Source organism: Impatiens glandulifera, chromosome 6, assembly GCF_907164915.1.
Source record: "Impatiens glandulifera chromosome 6, dImpGla2.1, whole genome shotgun sequence".
Classification (NCBI taxonomy): domain Eukaryota; kingdom Viridiplantae; phylum Streptophyta; class Magnoliopsida; order Ericales; family Balsaminaceae; genus Impatiens; species Impatiens glandulifera.
In genome coordinates this window covers 55,822,594-55,842,998 of record NC_061867.1, presented here as the reverse complement: position 1 = coordinate 55,842,998, position 20,405 = coordinate 55,822,594, and the positions used below count along the sequence as shown (strand labels likewise).

The 20,405-nt window shown below is 27.2% G+C and overlaps 2 protein-coding genes across 2 annotated transcripts; both read left to right on the top strand.

Annotated features, from left to right (window-relative positions):
• Positions 1–1,212: 1,212 nt before the first annotated feature.
• LOC124942728 (probable receptor-like protein kinase At1g11050) lies at positions 1,213–3,504 on the top strand. The gene is made up of 2 exons (XM_047483281.1): positions 1,213–2,581; positions 2,655–3,504. Exons 1-2 carry the CDS (start codon positions 1,294–1,296, stop codon positions 3,302–3,304), a joined length of 1,938 nt encoding a protein of 645 aa, XP_047339237.1. The 5' UTR covers positions 1,213–1,293; the 3' UTR covers positions 3,305–3,504.
• Positions 3,505–9,767: 6,263 nt separating this feature from the next.
• LOC124943955 lies at positions 9,768–10,739 on the top strand. The gene has a single exon (XM_047484409.1). It carries the CDS (start codon positions 9,768–9,770, stop codon positions 10,737–10,739), a length of 972 nt encoding a protein of 323 aa, XP_047340365.1.
• The last annotated feature ends 9,666 nt before the right edge of the window (positions 10,740–20,405 follow it).

The window sequence follows — 20,405 nt, the reverse complement described above, 5'->3', positions numbered from 1 at the left end:
ATTATCGAAATTATAATTCAGAACATATAGTTTATATTTAGAGTAGGTTGCCTTTCTAATTTATATGTGAACAAAACAGAAAATTATTATTTATTTATTTTTAAAAGGACTGCTTTGATTTTAATTTAGGGAATGTGTCGATTTTCTAGATAAATTTTGATTTTAGACCTTTTTTAGGGCTTTTGTTATTATTCAAACTTAGAAAGGAAATATAATATATTTAAATTGTAATTTATTATTCAATATTAGACATTTGTGTGATTTATTTTATATATTTTATTCATATTAAATAATGTTATTAATCTTATATTAAATAGTGAACAATAAGGACTTAAAGGTCTGTAGAATAAGAAATTGAAATTTTATTTGCAGGCAAAAAATATAGCAAAACTTTTGATTACCTATCTGCCAAGTTTTTTTTGGGGGCAAATTTCAATATTATTATACAACACAATTAAAATTATATGAAAATAAAATTTAAAGGTAATTTAAAAAATAATCTGAATTATGAAAGCTTGTTATCTCTTTTATTTTTAAATTGTAAATAGTTAATCACCATAAAAAGGATTGTAATCATTTTAGTAGTATTTTGTTTGGATAGACTATAGTCTATTCTTTTCAACTCTTAAAGTTGCTCCACTCGATAATCAGATGATGGATTTTGGCGATGAAAGCTTATATCAAATCACTAAGAAATTGGCGGAAGAGGTGGAAGCTGAGTACCAGATAGAGTGTCGGAAATTAACTAACGTATTTTGGCAACAAAAAGGTGCACATGTCGTGGGACAATAAAATTAACGTCCTCTAGATTCGAAATAATTTTGATATGTAATTTTAGATCGGACCGGATGTTGTCTAATTCAAAAATACCTGTATTAAAGTCCTAATCCGGAACAATTATTCACAGTTCTATCTAGGGGTAAACGGTTCGGCGTCGGTAGATGTTTTAACCGAAAAATTCATCCCAATAACTGTGGTGTCGATTTTTTAAAATCTTCATCCGTCATGGTTAAATGTCGAACATAAAATCAATTCGGTTTATTAATTTAATAGTTGACAAAATAAGAAATATATATAATATAATATATAGTTATGGATTTTTTGAAAAATGAAAGTCACAATGAAACTTCATTTGAAAATATGAATATTGGCAACTCAGCCGCCACTAAGACCGGCCGCCATGAATTGCAGAAGAAATCGCCTTTCCTTTTGACTACTCCACCAAACCTCAAAACACTTCCATTTCCAGTTAATATTGATTTTACAGAGATCGATCGATCGAGAGATTCAAAGATGATGATGATGAAGATGAAGCTTACTTTCTTCACTATCTCCCTCCTCACTCTCTCCATATCATCAACATCTTCAAAAACCTGTCCATTAGACCTAACCTACATCGATCAAATCCCATGGCCAACTTCCGATTGCCACAAACTTCAATCCTCCTTCAACACTCCCGCCAACACAACTCAATGCTGTCAAACTCTCCTCTCTCTAATCGGAATCGCCTTCGCTCAATACCTAAAAACCTCCTCACAATTCCAATTACCAGATCTCCAAACCTCAACTTCCTGCCTCGACGATTTCCAATCAAAACTCGACTCTCCATCTCTCTCCCTCCCTCCAAATCTAACCTCCCTATGTTTCGATCCACTCCAATTCGTAATCTCCCCAAACATGTGCGCAAAAATCGAATCCACCAAAGACTGGATCTCAACTCTAGGTCAATCAACTCAACTCGATACAGCATGTAAACCAGACCTAACAGATCTAACCTCCTGTGATGCTTGCGTTGTCGCCGGATTTACCGTTTTGAAAAACCTAATCGCTATAGACGGTAACACTTCTCATTCTATCAAATGTTTTTACTTCACGATTGTTTACGCTGCTGGAATTATTAATGAATTTGGACCTCAAAGCAATGGAGCGATTTCTTGTATTTTTGGATTATCTCTTGATTATAGATCTGGATCTTCGAATAAACATGCTAGGCTTGTTTATAGTTTGACTGGAGTTGGAGTTGCTTTGTTAGTTATGTCTGGTTTTGTTTGTATGTATTTTGTTTGGGATAAGAAGGTTAAGAGATTGAAGAAGAAGAAGAAGGTTATTATGGATGAAAATGATGAAGAGAATTCTAGGGTTAGGGTTAGACCTAATACAGGTTCAATCTGGTTTAAAATTGATGAACTTAAGAAAGCAACTGATGGTTTTTCTCAGAAGAATTTCATTGGTAGAGGTGGATTTGGACTTGTTTATAAGGGAATTCTTTCAGATGGATCGACTGTTGCTGTTAAGAAAGTAATCGAATCGGATTTTGAAAGAAACGATGATTTCTGTAATGAAGTTGAGATCATAAGTAATTTGAAACACAGGAATTTAGTCCCACTTCGAGGCTGCTGTGTTACTGGCGAAGAAAACTCTGATTACGACGAGAGAGGTAGCGAACGGTTCTTGGTTTACGATTACATGGTAAATGGAAACCTCGACGATCATCTATTCCCGTCTGAAACACACAGTGGAATCAGAAAACCTCAATTAACATGGCCTCAAAGGAAGAACATTATATTAGATGTTGCTAAAGGTAATCTTGTTTCTTATTGTTTTTCCTAAATTGTTTGGAAATGGAAACAATTAATCAATTTCCAATAATGCAGGTTTAGCTTACCTTCACTATGGAGTAAAACCCGCGATTTATCATCGCGATATAAAAGCCACAAACATACTTCTCGACGTTTCAATGAGGGCTAGAGTAGCTGATTTCGGTTTAGCGAAGCAAAGCCGAGAAGGTCAGTCTCATCTAACCACGAGAGTAGCGGGCACCCACGGTTACCTTGCCCCCGAATACGCACTCTATGGGCAGCTGACTGAAAAGAGCGACGTTTATAGTTTCGGAGTGGTGGTACTTGAAATAATGTGTGGGAGAAGGGCTCTTGATTTCTCGGGCTCAAATTTGTTCTTAATAACTGATTGGGTTTGGTCTATGGTGAAGGCGGGAAAAGTAGTTGATTCTTTGGACGGTTTTCTGTTGAGGGAAAATGAGAATGGGGCAAGTTTTTCGAATCCGAAAGCGATCATGGAGAGGTTTGTTCTTGTTGGGATTTTATGTTCTCATGTTATGGTAGCGTTGAGACCGACTATTATGGAAGCGATTAAGATGTTGGAAGGAGATATCGAGGTGCCTTTGATACCCGATAGGCCGATGCCTTTGGGATATCCTGGTTTTCACGGAGATGGTGCTATGAATTTTAGCATTTCGTCTGCATTGAGTGGACCTCAATTGCAGACGGGAGACATGCTCCGATAAAGGATAATGAAGTTGATAAATGGGGTGTTTGTTATGAATTAGGGTTTGGGCATAAGATTTGTTATGTTAATGCTGTGTGGCTAGTTTATTTGTTTTGGGGGGTGTTTGTTGAATTAGTGTATGTATATTTAGTATGAAATAGGACATGTACATAAATTTGGTTCTAAATTAATAAAAGAGAATGTTACAAGTACTCAAGAGCTACATTTACCTTCTCTTTTTCATCTTTTAATACTTTCTCATTTGTCCAAAAAGTTAACAAAATAAAACCCAATTCGTGGTCATTTTATTTTATGTAAATTCTTTTTCTATTCATATCATTTAAAAAAAATTAAGAACATTTATTAAAAGCGTTACTATTAGGGTGTGTTTGATAGTCCTGGAATTGGCATTGGAATTGGAGGGTCCAATTCCAATTCTTATGTTTGTTAGACACTTTAATATTAAGAATTGGAATTGGAATTAGAATTCCAATGGAATTCAATATAGTGTAATTTGATAGTTCTCAATTCCTATCTTTTTAGGTCGGAATTGTAATTCCAAATTAACACGTTTTTCATGTTTTTGACATATTTAACACATTTTTCACACATTAAACACGTTTTACACGTTTTTAACACGTTTTTTACACGTTTAACATATTTTCATATTTTGGCACGTTTAACACGTTTTTGGCACGTTTAACACGTTTTGACACATTTAACACGTTTTTCACGTCCTTGACACGTCTAACACGTTTTTGACACGTTTAACATGATTTTCACGTTTTTAACACGTTTTTGGCACGTTTAACACGATTTTGGCACGTTTAACACGTTTTTGTCACATTTAACATGTTTTTGACACGTTTAACACGTTTTTGACGCATTAAACACGTTTTTCACGTCCTTGACATGTTTAACACGTTTTTGACACATTTAACACGTTTTTACGTCTTTGACATGTTTAACACGTTTTTGACACGTTTAACATGATTTTCACGTTTTTAACATGTTTAACATGTTTTTGACACGTTTGACACGTTTTTTTATGTTTTGGCACATTTTGCACGTTTTGGCACGTTTAACAAGTTTTTCACATATTTAACACGTTTTTGACGCGTTTAACACGTTTTCACGTTTTTGACACATTTAACACGTTTTTTTACGTTTTTGACATGTTTAACGCGTTTTCACGTTTTTGACACATTTAGCACGTTTTTTTTACGTTTTTGACACGTTTACCACATTTTGACACGTTTTTCACGTTTTGGCACGTTTAACAAGTTTTTCACATATTTAACACGTTTTTTACACGTTTAACACGTTTTCATGTTTTCATGTTTTTGACACATTAACACATTTTTTTTACGTTTTTGACACGTTTACCACATTTTGACACGTTTAACACGTTTTGGCACGTTTAACAAGTTTTTCACATGTTTAACACGTTTTTGACACGTTTTCACGTTTTTGACACATTTAACACATTTTTTTTACGTTTTTGACACGTTTAATATGTTTTCATGTTTTTAACACATTTAACACTTTTTTTACGTTTTTGACACGTTTACCACATTTTTGACACGTTTAACATGTTTTTCACGTTTTGGCATGTTTAACACGTTTAAAACGTTTTTAACACGTTGTTGACACGTTTCACATGTTTTTTACGTTTTCGACACGTTTGACACATTTTTAACACATTTAACACGTTTAACACGTGAAAAATATGTAAAATGTGAAAAACGTGTTAAAACGTGTGAAAAACGTGAAAACGTGAAAAACGTGTAAAAAACGTGAAAAACGTGAAAACGTATTAAAACGTGTAAAAAACGTGAAAACGTGTAAAAACGTGTTAAAACGTGTGAAAAATGTGAAAAACGTGAAAAACGTGTGCAAACGTGAAAACGTGAAAAACGTGTGAAAACGTGTAAAAAACGTGAAAACGTGTGAAAACGTGAAAAACGTGTGAAAAACGTGAAAAACGCGTGAAAACGTGTGAAAACGTGTTAAAACGTTTAAAAAAGTGAAAACATTTTAGAATGTGAAAAACGTGTTAAAACGTGTGAAAAACGTAAAAAACGTGAAAATGTGTGAAAATGTGAAAAAATGTCAAAAACGTATTAAACGCGCAAAACGTGAAAACATATTTTAAAAGTTAACATTTTGAACCGATATTTTATTTTACAAACATTGGAATTAGAATTGAATTACAATTCTATCATTTTCCCAAACATAGGAATTGGAATTGAATTACAATTCTATCATTTTTTCAAACATAGGAATTGAATTGTAATTCAATGCCAATTCTCATGAAATTGGAATTAGAATTCCAATGCCAATTCCAATTCCAATTCCCTCTCATCAAACACACCCTTACTGTATTTGTTGAAAATTTCAGCTAGCGATATATTAAAACGTTTGTCCCCTCTTTCAAATTTTCTGGTTTGGTGTTCAACTTTTCAAATTAACTTATTTCTTCATTCCCAAACTAATCTATTTATGATTCAAACTCATTTTTTTTTTTAATTATTACATTTAAATTTTATATATATATATTTTTTAAATTATTATTTTTATAAATATGATATATTTAAATTATTATTTTATAAACTAAATTATTTATATTATGATATATATTTTAAATCATTATTTTTATAAATTAAATTATTTATATTTTTATATATAGTTTAAATTATTATTTTTTATAAATTTGATTATTTATATTTTAATATGAGAAATGATTATGAGAAATGATTAGGTGAGGGTATTTGGTGAGGGAATGACTTGTTATAATCTTATTCCATAAAAAAATCAAATATCTTCTCTTTTATTTCTCTTTCCTCAAACTTTTACATTTTTCAAGCAATGAATCAATCAAGGTGATGTCAAGTCATTCCCTCAACAAATTCCCTCACTAAATTCTCTTTCTCTATCACTCCTCTTTTAATATATATATATATTTATATTTCAATTATTATTTATATAGTGTAATAAATATTCAGCGTTCTAATAAATAATTGATAAATACTAATAAATTTAAAATATCTTAACCATAACAATATAATAATTAATCATTCATAAAAACGATTACAATTATCATTTATCTAAATTATTAACGATTTTGATCAGATTACGTCTCGTATGACATTCTTGGCCACACTTCCCATAAATGATGGTCTTTCGTGGGTTATTCATTCGAATACGTTGGGCTTTGACATCTTTTGTTTTTCTTCTTTCACAAATTTGTATATTAAAATATAAATAATTAAATTTATAAAAAAAATAATAATTTAGATTATATATCAAAATATAAATAATCAAATTTATAAAAATAATAATTTAAATTATATATCAAAATATAAATAATCAAATTTATAAAAAAATAATTTAAAATATATATCAAATATAAATAATTTAGTTTATACAAATAATAATTTAAATATATCAAATTTATAAAAATAATAATTTAAAAATATATATCTATGTATATAATGAATTTTAACATTAAAATAGATTAGTTTAAAAATGAATGAATAAAGTAAATTAGTTTAAAAAGTTAAACATTAAATCAGTTTTATGTCTCATTCTATATAATATAATTGTTATTTTATTATAAAATAAATAAAGGATTAGCAACTTAGCTATTTATTCTATGTAAAAATTATTTCAACAAAAATAGAATTTGATTGATTCAACTTACTTCTTTTTATTACTCACTTCAATTTGATTGTGTTAATCATATTCTCAATAAAATTGTTCTTTTATTACATTATACTTAAACTTGTATGATTCAATTTATTTGTTAATAACTTATAAACTCATCATCACCATATATTTTTTCACATTTCAGATTTTGGTTTATTTAAATAACTTAAATAATTAAATATTATTTCATTTTTCTTCTCATTAATCACATAATTCAATTTATGAATTAAAATATTAAAATATTTTTTATTTTAAATTATTAATTTTATTATTATATTTTAATACCAAACTTTTTTATTAAAAATATTCTCACATAGTCAAAATATCATTAATCATTATTCTCTCCTCCAAATTATTAAAATAATTCCAATCCCAACAAAGACTTGCTATAAAGTATTCATTGAATAAGTAAAGAGAAACTCAAGTATTCATTGAATAAGTAAAGAGAAACTCATTATCATCATAAGTTCTAAAACCATTCATTATATTCATTCTTTTTGTCTTGAAATTATTATTATTTATAAAAAAAATTGTATCATAAATCATTGTTATTAACTTGTTGAGGCTCGATTAGAAGTCAGTTGACAATATAGAAAGTTAAGTTTTTATTTTAATAATATTGTTTTCAATCATAATTTCATATTTGTTAGGGTTCGGTGACAGAATTTTATATAAACTCTCTACGTAGTGTTACGTAATTTCTCTTCTTTTTCATAATAGTCTCTCTTTTGATAATCAAGTTTTTATCTTTATATACCATGTTAAATTTCTATTTTTTTTAGAGAAGTGATTTGGAAGAGAATTTGGGTGATGAAATAAGAGAGAATGACGTGTCTAATTGCGAACCATTTCCTGTCCTACCCACCTTTCAAACAATTTTTCCCAAACTACCCACCTTTTCATTCACATTCCCAAACTATCCACATTTCTCTCTCTAAATCATTAATCAACTCATTAATTAACTCACTCTCTATCTTAACCCACTAATTAACTCTCTCTCTCTCAATCCATTAATTAACTTCTCTCTCTTTCAACTATTAATTAATATCCTCACTTTTAAACTATTAATTAATTCAATTAAAATATATTATATAAATATTAAAATAAAATAACACATATATTTTATTTTTATTTAAATCTATAAATATAATATATATAGTTCAAATTAAATACACTAAATTAAATAATTTAAATAGCTATTATAAATTAAAATAAAATAGAATACATTACATAAACTTGAAATAAAATATATTACATAAACATTAAAATAAAATACATTACATTACATCACAATAAAATACATAACATAAACATTACAATAAAATAAAATACATAATAAATATTAATCACGTTCAATATACAATAAAATACATATTTTATCTTTATAATTCAATTTTTTTTTATTTGAAACTGCGACGTTTAATGACATTCAAAATGGTCAAACTTATTGTCAAAGGTCAAGAGAATTATTTGAAACTGTTGAGAAAAAAGCATCATCACACAAGGTTATTCCATACAATGAACAAATAGAAGTCTTCGAAATCGTTACTGCACAATACAGAACCATAAATGGATATTGGAAGGGTGATAACAAACATAATGTGGATTTATATAGAGGTTTTTGCTCTTGTGGAAAATGGAGTAGATATCATAAAATTGAATTATAAAGATAAAATATGCATTCTATTATATATTGAACGTGATTAATATTTATTATGTATTTTATTTTATTGTAATGTTTATGTTATGTATTTTATTGTGATGTAATGTATTTTATTTTAATGTTTATGTAATATATTTTAATGTTAATGTATTCTATTTTATTTTAATTTATAATAGCTATTTAAATTATTTAATTTAGTGTATTTAATTTGAACTATATATATTATATTTATAGATTTAAATAAAAATAAAATATGTGTTATTTTATTTTAATATTTATATAATATATTTTAATTGAATTAATTAATAGTTTAAAAGTGAGATATTAATTAATAGTTGAAAGAGGGAGGGGAGTTAATTAATGGGTTTAGAGAGAGAGAGTTAATTAGTGGGTTAAGATAGAGAGTGAGTTAATTAATGGGTTAATTAATATTGTAGAGAGAGAAGGTGGGTAGTTTGGGAATGAGAATGAAAAGGTGGGTAGGACCGGAAAGGGTTCTCTAATTGTTGAAAAAATTAAATAATTTTTCTCTCTTCTCTCTTTTTTTCCCACTTTTCCCTTTTTTCAACCAATGAGGTGATATCAAGTCATTCCCTCTCAAAAATTCCACACCTGTCACTCATTTTTTTTCTTTTATTGTTTAGCCATACATTAAACACTTACCATATTTGTTTTTCACAATCAAGACTTCATAGTAGAGTATTCATTTAATCAAACAAGCACTAGATATCAAGAAGTGAAAGAGAGTACAAAAGAAACTATGTCATCATCATCAAGTTCTAACACCATTGATTGTATTCCTTCTTTTTGTCTTTGAAATTATTATCATTCATAAAAAAATATATCATAAATCACTCTCTTTCTCTCCCTATAGCTTTTAAACAAGAATCTCTCTCTTTCTCTATCTCTCTCTTTCTCTCTCTCTCAATCATCATCTTCTCCACTCTACCAACAAGCAAAATCCCTTTTTTATATAGCAAAATCCTTCAATTCCTTATATATTATACATACAAACCAAAATCTCTCAAATCCCCAACAATCTCAATCACCCTTTACTCAATTCATATTTCTAGAACCTTCCTTGTCTCTCAATCTAATCTAATCAAGAATCATGAACAACCATTCTTCCTCAGTCAATGGTTTCTACAATTTCCTCACCACCACCCTCGACGATCTCAACCGTTCATTTGATCATCATCATGATCATAATCAAAACCCTAATTTCATCTCAACCCACTTCCTCCAATCCGTCCTTTCCTCTCTCCGTTCATTCCATTCTCAATTAACCCTTTTAGTTCAAAGACTCCACCTTCCCGTCGGAGACAAATGGCTCGACGAATACATGGACGAAAGTTCCCGCCTTTGGGATTCTTGCCACGTCATCAAAACCGCCTTCTCCTCCATGGAAAACTTCTACATGTCCGGTCTCAATCTAACCTTAATTCATCCTACCCATAATCATCAATTATGTCGTCAGATCATACGTTTGATCAACGGTTGTGAAAGAGAGGTTTGGAGATTTGAGGAAGAGAATAGAAACCTAACGGAAACAAGAATTCATCCGTTATTGTTTACATTCGAAATCACAACGGGGTCAAAGTTAAACGGTTTTAATGGGTTTAGAGGCGTTCTTTATGCAATGAGGAAAGTAAGTTCGTTGCTTTTAATGATCATGTTCAATGGGTTTCTTGTTTATAATTACTTGAACGGTAATAATGATGAAGAAACGACCTTTTTTGAAAATTGTAATGAGGGTGTGTTTGGATTGGAGGGTTTGATGGGATCGGTGGGGAGATTGTATAAAAGGGTTGTGCAGAAAAGGGGGATTGGTTTATTTGAAATTAGAAATGTGAGAGAAGCCATGGGAGAGTTGAAGGAGGAGCTTGGAAGAGTGACAATGGGTGAGGATGTTGATTTATTGGAGTTGGAGGAGAAGATGGAAAGAGTGAAGTGCTGTTTTGGATTATTGAAATGTGGGGTTGAGAATATTGTTATGGAGATTGATGATTTCTTTGATGAAATTGTTCATGGAAGGAAGATGCTTCTGGATATTTGCACTCATCATATTCATAATCATACCTAGAAGAAGAAGAAGGAACAATATTAACATTCACAGATGAAAACAGAGGAAGGAAGAAGAAGAAACAATAGTATCATTCATAGACAAAAACTGAGGATGGAAGAGTCATCAACTTTTTTTTCTGCAGCTAGGAAAAAACAAAATGTAGTGGCAAATTTGAAAATAACTTTTGTTTCTCTCTATATATATATATATTGTTTTGTTGTTGATGTTGTTATTTTTAAATTAACTTCTTCTATTTAACAACATTTTCAATATATATATATATACTCTTTTATGTTAGATATAGGGTTTAGGTTAATACACAATTTTTAAACTATTTTCTATGTTTTTATATCAGTTTTTATAAGACATAGTATTTACTTGTATTGGATATTTTTTTTTTTTTGACTTTTTTTATATTTTTTAATAGTCAATGGTTAGTTTGTTATTCATATTGTCTATTATTTTTGTCTATTATTTTGATGATATTTTGTAAATATGTGTATATATTCTTTTCTTGACAGTTAAATAGAGAAAGTTATTGATTTTTTTTTTAATAAATAGTCATTTAAATAAATCTTTAAGTATTTTTATGGATTTTTCACTTTTTTTTTACCATGGTGATTTTATTTACATAATATTTTCCTATATTTTTTTAAATTTATCATATTATTTAACATCTAAATTATTTATTCTAGTTGTTTTAATTTTGTTAATATTATTTTGTAATTTAATATTTCACTAGTAACTCTTTATTTGAATTAATAATAATTAATTTACTTCTTAAAAAAAATTAATTTTTATTATTAATAAATATTTATTGATAATAAAATTATATAAAAATAAAAAAATAATATTTTAATTGAAAATTTTAGTCATTAAATGACTTAAAAGAAATAAAATGAGAGAAAAATTATTAGAACTAGTTTGATATTTATTGGTTCTTTTAAGCTTTGTTATGTGGTATTGTTTTTTTTTTATAAATTAAGAATGAAAAATTGAATGATAGTAATGATTTTAAAGAGATAATGATTATTTTTGATAAAATAAATGTAAAGGTATTGATATATATAAATAGAATAAAAAATATAATTTAAAATAAAAGATATTTTAATATTTTGGACAATAAATTGAATAATATGATTGATAAGAGAGGTGAAATGATATTTAATTTGTACTATTTTTTTAAAACGACATTAAATTCTTTTTACTAAAATCTCAACTATTATATTTTTTTTTCAACCATCTAATCATTTAATTCATCAATCACTTTTTAATAAGAATATTATAATAACTCAATTAATTAAAATTTAAATAAATAATGTTTTTATTAAATTTTAAAAAGAAAATCAATAAAAAAATTCCCAAATATCAAACAAGGTCTGCAAAAACAGAATGTGATTCTTTCCTTTAAAGAAAAGTAAGATTCCATCTAATTTGTCTAATCTTTTTCAGATAAATAATAAAAATATTAGCAGTAGCTTCAGCAGAAAGCCAAAAATTCCTCATTCAAAGGATATATTCTTCATATACATCTATGGAAAAAATCTCTTTTTATGGTTTACATTTTAAAATGCTTTTATTCTATTTTCTCTCCTTCATTTAATTTAAACCTGATTTTTTTTTTCTTTCTCAATGATCTATTTTATTAAAAAATCGTTTAAAAACAACTATAAAAAGAATAACATTATAAAAAAATATTAATAACCAGAAAAACAATTAATTAACTGACATGAAAGTCTTGCAGAATAATAAGGTCTTCAAGAATTTACAGATTTTTCGAATTTAATATATGTCATTATTCACCTTTAAAGACTTACTTTGTTTTGTTTGTTAAATGTTCTCCGATTTTTTTTCCAACTAGGTAGTCCATCAGAAAATTATAGGATATAGATCAATCTTTTAAATCTTGTTTTTAGTCGCCTGAATCTATGTCTCTCAATAGTCATTGACGGTCTCTAACATAACCAATTAACCAATTAGATTCAAATCAAATTTTACAAAATATTCCATATATTTGCAATAGCGTGACAATATAAAAGCAGACGAGAAACCGTCTCAACCTCTTCATAACACATACGACAACGACTCATAATAATTATGCATTTTCGCATACATCTATTATTAGTGAGATTTTCGTCGTGAATAACATTACAACCAAAAATGAGATATAGATGACATCTTAAACTCTCATAAATTTTTCCAACAAAAATCAATCATACTCATTTTATTGAACAAAGTGTAACAATTATAAAAACCTAATTTTCTTTACATTTTTCCTACATTATAAATATCATCTAGATTTCTTTGAATTTTTTTCTAAGAAAAAGATTGCATATTTTAAATTTAGTTGTTATTGTTTATTCGATAAACAACTATATTTTTAGTTTATATTTTTTATTTGTTCTGAATTATCCAAATTATTTATTAAACATTCAAATATGTTTGATTTTATTTCTTCGCGACAACTTATTTACTAAAACTATTATAGCAACTCATTGCACAATCCGAACATTTATAAGTAAAAAAATCATTTGTTATTCCTTATGTTTTAGGAATCATTGAATAAAGATTCAGTTTGTAAAATTTTAATTTTTTTAATTAGTTAGGTAGGCATCATTTAAATTAATACAATATTAAATTAAAAGGAAAAGGAAACATTTTCACTTTATGATATAATAAAAGGCTAATAATCATTCCAGTTGTTAGATAATGATGGAAAAGGTATTTTTTATAGAGCTATGAGACCAAACATGATATAAAGAAATCATTTTTTTTTAATATGTAACTTCAGTACTCCAATATCATAATTATTTACTTCATATGGTTAAAAGTAAACTATCTTTTTATTTAATAATTTATGATTTCATCCCATGAAAAACAATAAAATTAACCATACACAATACTCAAAATAAACCACATCTATCAAGCTCTAAGTGTTTCTACATTACCAACAACCAAAAATCAAAAAAATCAATCAAACTAAATTGCAATTTATGTAACCAAGTTTAAAAACTCTTTAACTTAAAAATATCAAACATGGGCAACCATCTAAGACTAAGACAGATACCCGAACAGTAGATTCAACTTATTCGCTTAAACTCGTCTTAAATGGATCATTTTCGAATTTGCTGAATCTGTTTGATACGCTTAATGACTCAAACTTGTTTAGATTTTTTAAAGCTTATTCGCCAAGATAGCTGAAGCCCCTAGTTTGATTCGACTTATTCACAATTGCAGAGAATAAAACTAGTACCAAGTCCAAGAGCAAACAGCATTTTTCTGATGATGATGATTCTAGTTATGTTTCCTCCTCATGGATGATGATGATAATAATGGGCAAGAATGGAGATGTCAATCAGACAGACATACAGACAGAGAGTGTATCCAATCCATTTCAAACCTCTCATGACATGTCTCCTCCTCTCAGCAACAGCATCTGCAGCTTTTGTCCTTCCTTTCCCCACATTTTATCATTTGTCATCTGCAGCTGTAAAATACCAATAATCCAATTTAGTCTCGATGTTTTCATGTCAATTTAAGGATCTACAAATAAAACAGATTCAGAAATAAGTATCCAATGCACCACCAAAAACACCAACATCAAATAAAATCCCAGAAACACAGAAAAGATGGGGAAATGAGAACAAGGCAGACACAAAACAGGGCCTACAAACTCTCAAGTTGTTATTATAATGGTAGACAAGTTACACTAATTCATGCAAAGAGAAGAAGAAGAAGAGTACACTCAATGGCTTGGAAACACTTACCAACTGGCAATACTTGGAATCCAATCATTACTACATCTCATCATATATATAAAGACTGTGATTGCATTATAGGAGACATCATAGCACACTGAATCCTGCTCATTTTCAAATAAAATTCAATTTCTAACACAAAACCAAATCATTGTCTAAGCCCATAAATGTATCCCCATACTTTTTACTGTTAAAAGAATCAAAACCACCTTCATATGAGATACACAATCATGCAAGAGTGTACTCTCTAAATCATTAATCAATTTATCAACTAAAATATTAAATATAAAAGATATTTTATAAATTTAATCCATTTTTTCATCCAAAAACAACTGTTTATTTCAATAATAAATAAATTTCTCAAATATTGTAAGCTACTCCTAATAGTAAAATTATGGATTTCCTAGAACTTATATTCACTTATCTATGTATACAACAAAATTGGTCACTTAAACATGATAATGATAGTCCTTCCTTTATTTACATGTAATAATGATTCACCCTTTTTTTATACAAAGCAAAAATAAAAATAATGATTTACCATACTCTGAAATACATCATAAGAAAGGATTTTGATAACCCATAACTAACCAAAAGAAAAGTATACCATTTGCTATAAAATACTAGAAAAGACAGGTCCAATAAACTAACCCCCGATGAAGGAGATCAAAGGTATTTCACAATGTTGAAGTGTATTTACAAGGCTCTCCATGAACGAAATAATAGAAATTTTCAAAAAAAGAATTTTGTGGTTTGTAGGATTAAAGGGTTTTACCTTCAAACTTTCGCATAATCAAGAATAAGGGGATGTGCACTGGATTAGATTATCTCGAATATATCGAAATCTAACTTTATTATATTTTTAATTTTTTTTCTTTCTTCAGATTCTCTTATTTTCTGCAAACTGTTTAGGAATGTTTCTTACGTTAACTGTTAACTCATATGATAGATATGATAGAGTGGATATATATTAGGGTAAAGATTAGGTTTAGAATCATGAATGAAATGAATAGTGAATCTGTGTGTATTCCTATCTCTATCTTCTCTAAGTCTCACATCCTCTTCTTGTTATCTAAATATTATAATTGTTACAAACTATTCCAATACAAACTCAATATATCATGTTACCAAAGGTTCATGTGCTCTCCTTCACATTTTTTATGCATCAAACCCTTGGCATTGCAAATTGAATTGCAAACTCTGAAGCTAAAGTCGAATATCCTTATTGTTCTTAAGACCCTTTAGGAAAGCTTTTATGCAACTTTCCATGTACTTTCTGCACACTGCATGTAATTTAATTTGTGCATACCTAAGGAGGAAGTCAGCTATGGACTAATTTGATAGAACTATGTGGGACATGATTTGTCACATACTCAAGATAAATTGGGTTATATGAATGTCAATTAGAATTTTGGCATCAATGGATTGGTTGTGAGAAAACAACCATAATCAAAAAAAGGATTGGTGAAAAAAAAAATAGGAGAACATTTGAAGGAAAGACTCTCAAACAAGCTATAATCAAAGGATTTTTTCACATCTGTATTGAAGGGTGTAAATATCTCGACCTTATTGGATATTTTGTTACTAAATGACCCATGTGCCCTCTCACATGTAAGGGTAAAAATGTAAATATATATTTTTTTATCATTACCTTCCCTATGAGAGAGCACATGATCCTTTGATAATAGGGAATTCCAAATGAGTTGTAATTGAGATTCTCTGTTACGAAATGGTCATGTACCCTCTCATGAGGAGGGATAAAAATGTAATTATTATTATTATTTACGGTGAATTCCAAGTGACTGAGTTAGGAAATCTTTAACATATTCAATGAAATGATCAATAATTAGTTTTTCTTTTTAAATATTAATTTTGCTTTAATTAGTCTTTTAGTCTATGATGGTTTATTTTTCAGATAGTCTCACATATTTATTTAATTTTTATGTTTTTATGGGGGCATGAGAGTAGCCTCTATGTTGTCCTCCTTCATAGCATGAGGATAGCCTTCTTGATCTCTCAATTATTTTTTTAAGTAAATCATACCTTTACCTTTTAAAAAAAACAAGCCTAGTCTACTTTGACCTTATAACTACAAACTAAAACTAAAGATTGTTCTAAATGCGATTAACTTTTTATTTACATCGAATATTGATAATCAAAATCTTAAATTCGCTGAAATTCGAATTTCATAATTAAATTAATAAAATAAATATTTTATTTATTTATAAATATCACATAAATAATAAATTAATATTACTTTTAAAATGTTAACAAAAATTAATACTCCAATATGAAAATTGGAACATATAATAAGCACATTCAATGTATGGAATTTTTCCCTTTGTTTTAATCCATGTTTATTAATTTGGTCGGGATTATGGATATATTCTTTATTGGACTAACTTGGTCCCTACTTACCCATTCAAAAATACCAACCGTTGGCCCAAATTTGATTATTTTTAAATTCAAAAAATTCAGAAAAAATTGATATAAAATTATTTAAAATTTAAAATTAGATTAGTTTGTGAAATTTAAATAAAAAATTTAAACTACTTAAAGAAATTATGTAATCTTTATTTTTATTTTTATTTTTTATTTACTTAAACAACTTTGTTTATTTGTAACCACCTTTTAAAGAAATAAACTTACCATATTTGTTTTCAATTCCTTTTTCATTTTTTGTGCTAATCAAATCTATATTAATTATATCTAACATTGATCATAATAAATGAGGATAGCAACACCAAAAATTTAAATTAATAATAGTTATTCTTTAATTATTAGACTATTGTGATGGTTGATCAATTATACTTATTTGAAAAATTAAATTTACAAGGGTGTGCGATCCGATAATTTATCATTAATTACTAATTTTTCGATGAATAACAAAATTATTTACTCTATAACTCATTAGATGTAGATAAAGTGTCAAAAGTCTCACCTAAACACCAAATATTTTATATTCAAATTTTACTAAAAACGACTTAAATCAAAACAAAAATCATATATATTACAAGAATCTTGCTAGTTTAACACTTAAAAAAATAAATTATAATAATAAAGAGAGAAGATAACATCCCATAATTGTCAAACCCTAATAATAGGCATCCCAATCAAACTGAGATCACACATATTTGATTAACAAGGCAACCACTAAATTCCAAACTTAATCATAATCAAATCCACTAAACAAGGTTTTAATTATTTTTAAAAAATAATTCTTTAAAATTACAACAAAACCAAAAATAGTATTATGAAAAAATCAAATATATTACCATAAAAATGTCATTTAGAAATGCTTAATTAAGAAATAAATGACAAACACAAATTTGGTTGTATATTTATAAGCTGTAATTAATAATTAATTGTTGTGATATCTATTTGATAATGATTAACATTGATATCTAACCCTATAATCAATCATCAAATAAATAAATAAATAAAACATAAGTAAAATTTTGCGTGTTGGGTTTTCCTTCTTTGAATATATAATGAGGTCAGAAAGCATTTAATTTAATTAGTAGGCTTTCTTTTACTTTGGCCAAGAGAAAGAAACGAAAACCTAACCTTTTAGGTCACAATCAAACTCCACAATTTTGACAATTAAGTTTATCTAATTAATTAATTAATTAATATATAGTTGAATTTTGAAAATCAACCTAGTTTTATTCAATGTATTTCAAAATTAATAGTCATAGACTTATAATAGTAGTAGTGGTGTTAAATGTTTGAATATTAAATGCAAGTCCAATCAATTATTAAATAGTATAAAATATATCTCATATTATATTAATACATGTCAAAAAAATGATAGAAATGTCATATGTTGAATATCTAATTCTACAAACATATTCAATATTCATATTATACATGTTTTAAATAAATTTTAAAATAATTAATTAAATACAAAATTATTAGTATGGTAACAATTTCAAGCAATTTTTTTATTTAAATAAAAAATAAATTAATATATATTTAAACTTTATTGACTAATTATAAAAATATATATTAAAAAGTCTATAATATAAATGATAGTCGTTTAATTATATCGACAAAAACAAAACAAAAATACGAGTGGTCACCAAACACACTCAAAACGAGATTAACAATGAAAACATAAGAAAAAATGATTAACAACGAACAAACTTAACATAAAATATAACGTTAATGAAATTTGAAATTCTCAAGAAGATTAATGAGTTCATTGACTTCCATCGATTTTTGAAAAAAGATCTTCCCTATAGTAATAATAAAAAAAATAATAATGTTGTTAAGTAAACGTATTGGTTAATCGCGATCACTGAACGTCCTAGGGTTCATTTCAAGTCAAATACTACTAGAAAATAATTGGGATCAATATAAACCTATCAACTCAATCCAACCAAGTTCGCAATTTTTATCCATATATTCAACAACCAATGATTGACTTGTGCATCAATTACTCAATGTCAAATATGTTCCAAAATATGTTATAAATCGCATTCACTCATTTGCAATGCAAAAACAAGTTATGTACCAACGTCTCCATATTTTTACAAATACATTCTGCAACAACTAAACATAATGCACTATTTTTACATACATATATAATCCATCAAAACCCTCAATACATTACACTTTATCCCAAAAAACGATATTTTTGAAAGAAATTTAGATTCACACCATTTCGGTTAACTATAAATATTTAATTAATAATAATTTATATTTTGATTGAGTTTTAATCCAAGATCTTGTTTAATTTATAAATAAAATCAAACATAATTTTATTAAAATTTTAACAATCACATCACTTAATTCATTAACAATATACTAAAATATCTTTTATTTTAAATTTTTATATTTTATTTTATTTATATATTAGTATTCTTTAATTTTTTTTTATTCAAAATAATAATTATCTCCTCAAAATCATCATTTTTTTCTCCCTCTAAGTTATTCAAATACCCTCCATTTAAATAAGCTCTAAATATAACTTCTATATATCCACATATATATATATATATATATATTCAATATTTTTTTATTTCAAATATAATTACAAAATTCTCACCCTTAATTAATAATGATTTTTAAAGACTAGTTTGATTCAGTTTATTGACATCAACTTATTCAGTTTATTCTCAGCTACGTTTATATGATTTCAGCTTATTTAATCATTAAACTTTGGTATGTTTGATTTTGATTCAGCTTAAACGCTCAGCTTATTTGTTTTTTATATTTATAATATTATTTAATAATTAATATTATATATAAGGTTATATATATATATTAATAAATAATTTAAATTAAAAAAATAAATTATATTAATAAATTATATTTTATAATTTTTTTTGTTAATATATAATTTTAAATATTAATAAATGATTTAAATTAAAAAATAATATATTTTAAAATAAATGATATGAATAAAGAAAATAATTTATTATAAGAGATAAAAAAGTTAAATTATAATTTTAAACGCTGAGGAAGAAAGATAAAGATAAATTTGGATAAATTTGAGTTTAAACGTAGAAGTGTGTTTGATTATAATAATCTGCATGAGTTTACTATGCAAAATTACTATTGTAGCAGCAATTTATTACCCAAACAACCCTATGCGGCTTATAAGCGCCAAATCAAACTGGGAAATTTGACGAAATAACCCTGATAACAGGCTTATTCCCAAATTTAGCATAGGCATAATAAAATTTTCAAAATTAACCTTTTACCATGGGTAAAAGACAATTTTATCCTTAATTAAAAATTTGGGTTATTTCTATTTCTTTTCCTCTCTCTCCTCATTCCCTTTCGATTTCTTCTCGACCGACCTTTGGTTTCCCTTTCTCTCATTTCAGTTTCTCCCATTTCAGTTTCTCCCCCGACGATCTAAGCGAAGCAACGAAATGAAGGAAGCCGATAGATCAACTCTCCGAAGCAACGCCCCGAA

Excerpts from the sequence above, each read along its gene's own strand:
- LOC124942728 (XM_047483281.1), top strand. The coding sequence starts at position 1,294 with ATGATGATGATGAAGATGAAGCTTACTTTCTTCACTATCTCCCTCCTC. Across the intron at positions 2,582-2,654 it reads TATATTAGATGTTGCTAAAG|GTTTAGCTTACCTTCACTAT; the intron begins GTAATCTTGTTT and ends CCAATAATGCAG.
- LOC124943955 (XM_047484409.1), top strand. The coding sequence starts at position 9,768 with ATGAACAACCATTCTTCCTCAGTCAATGGTTTCTACAATTTCCTCACC.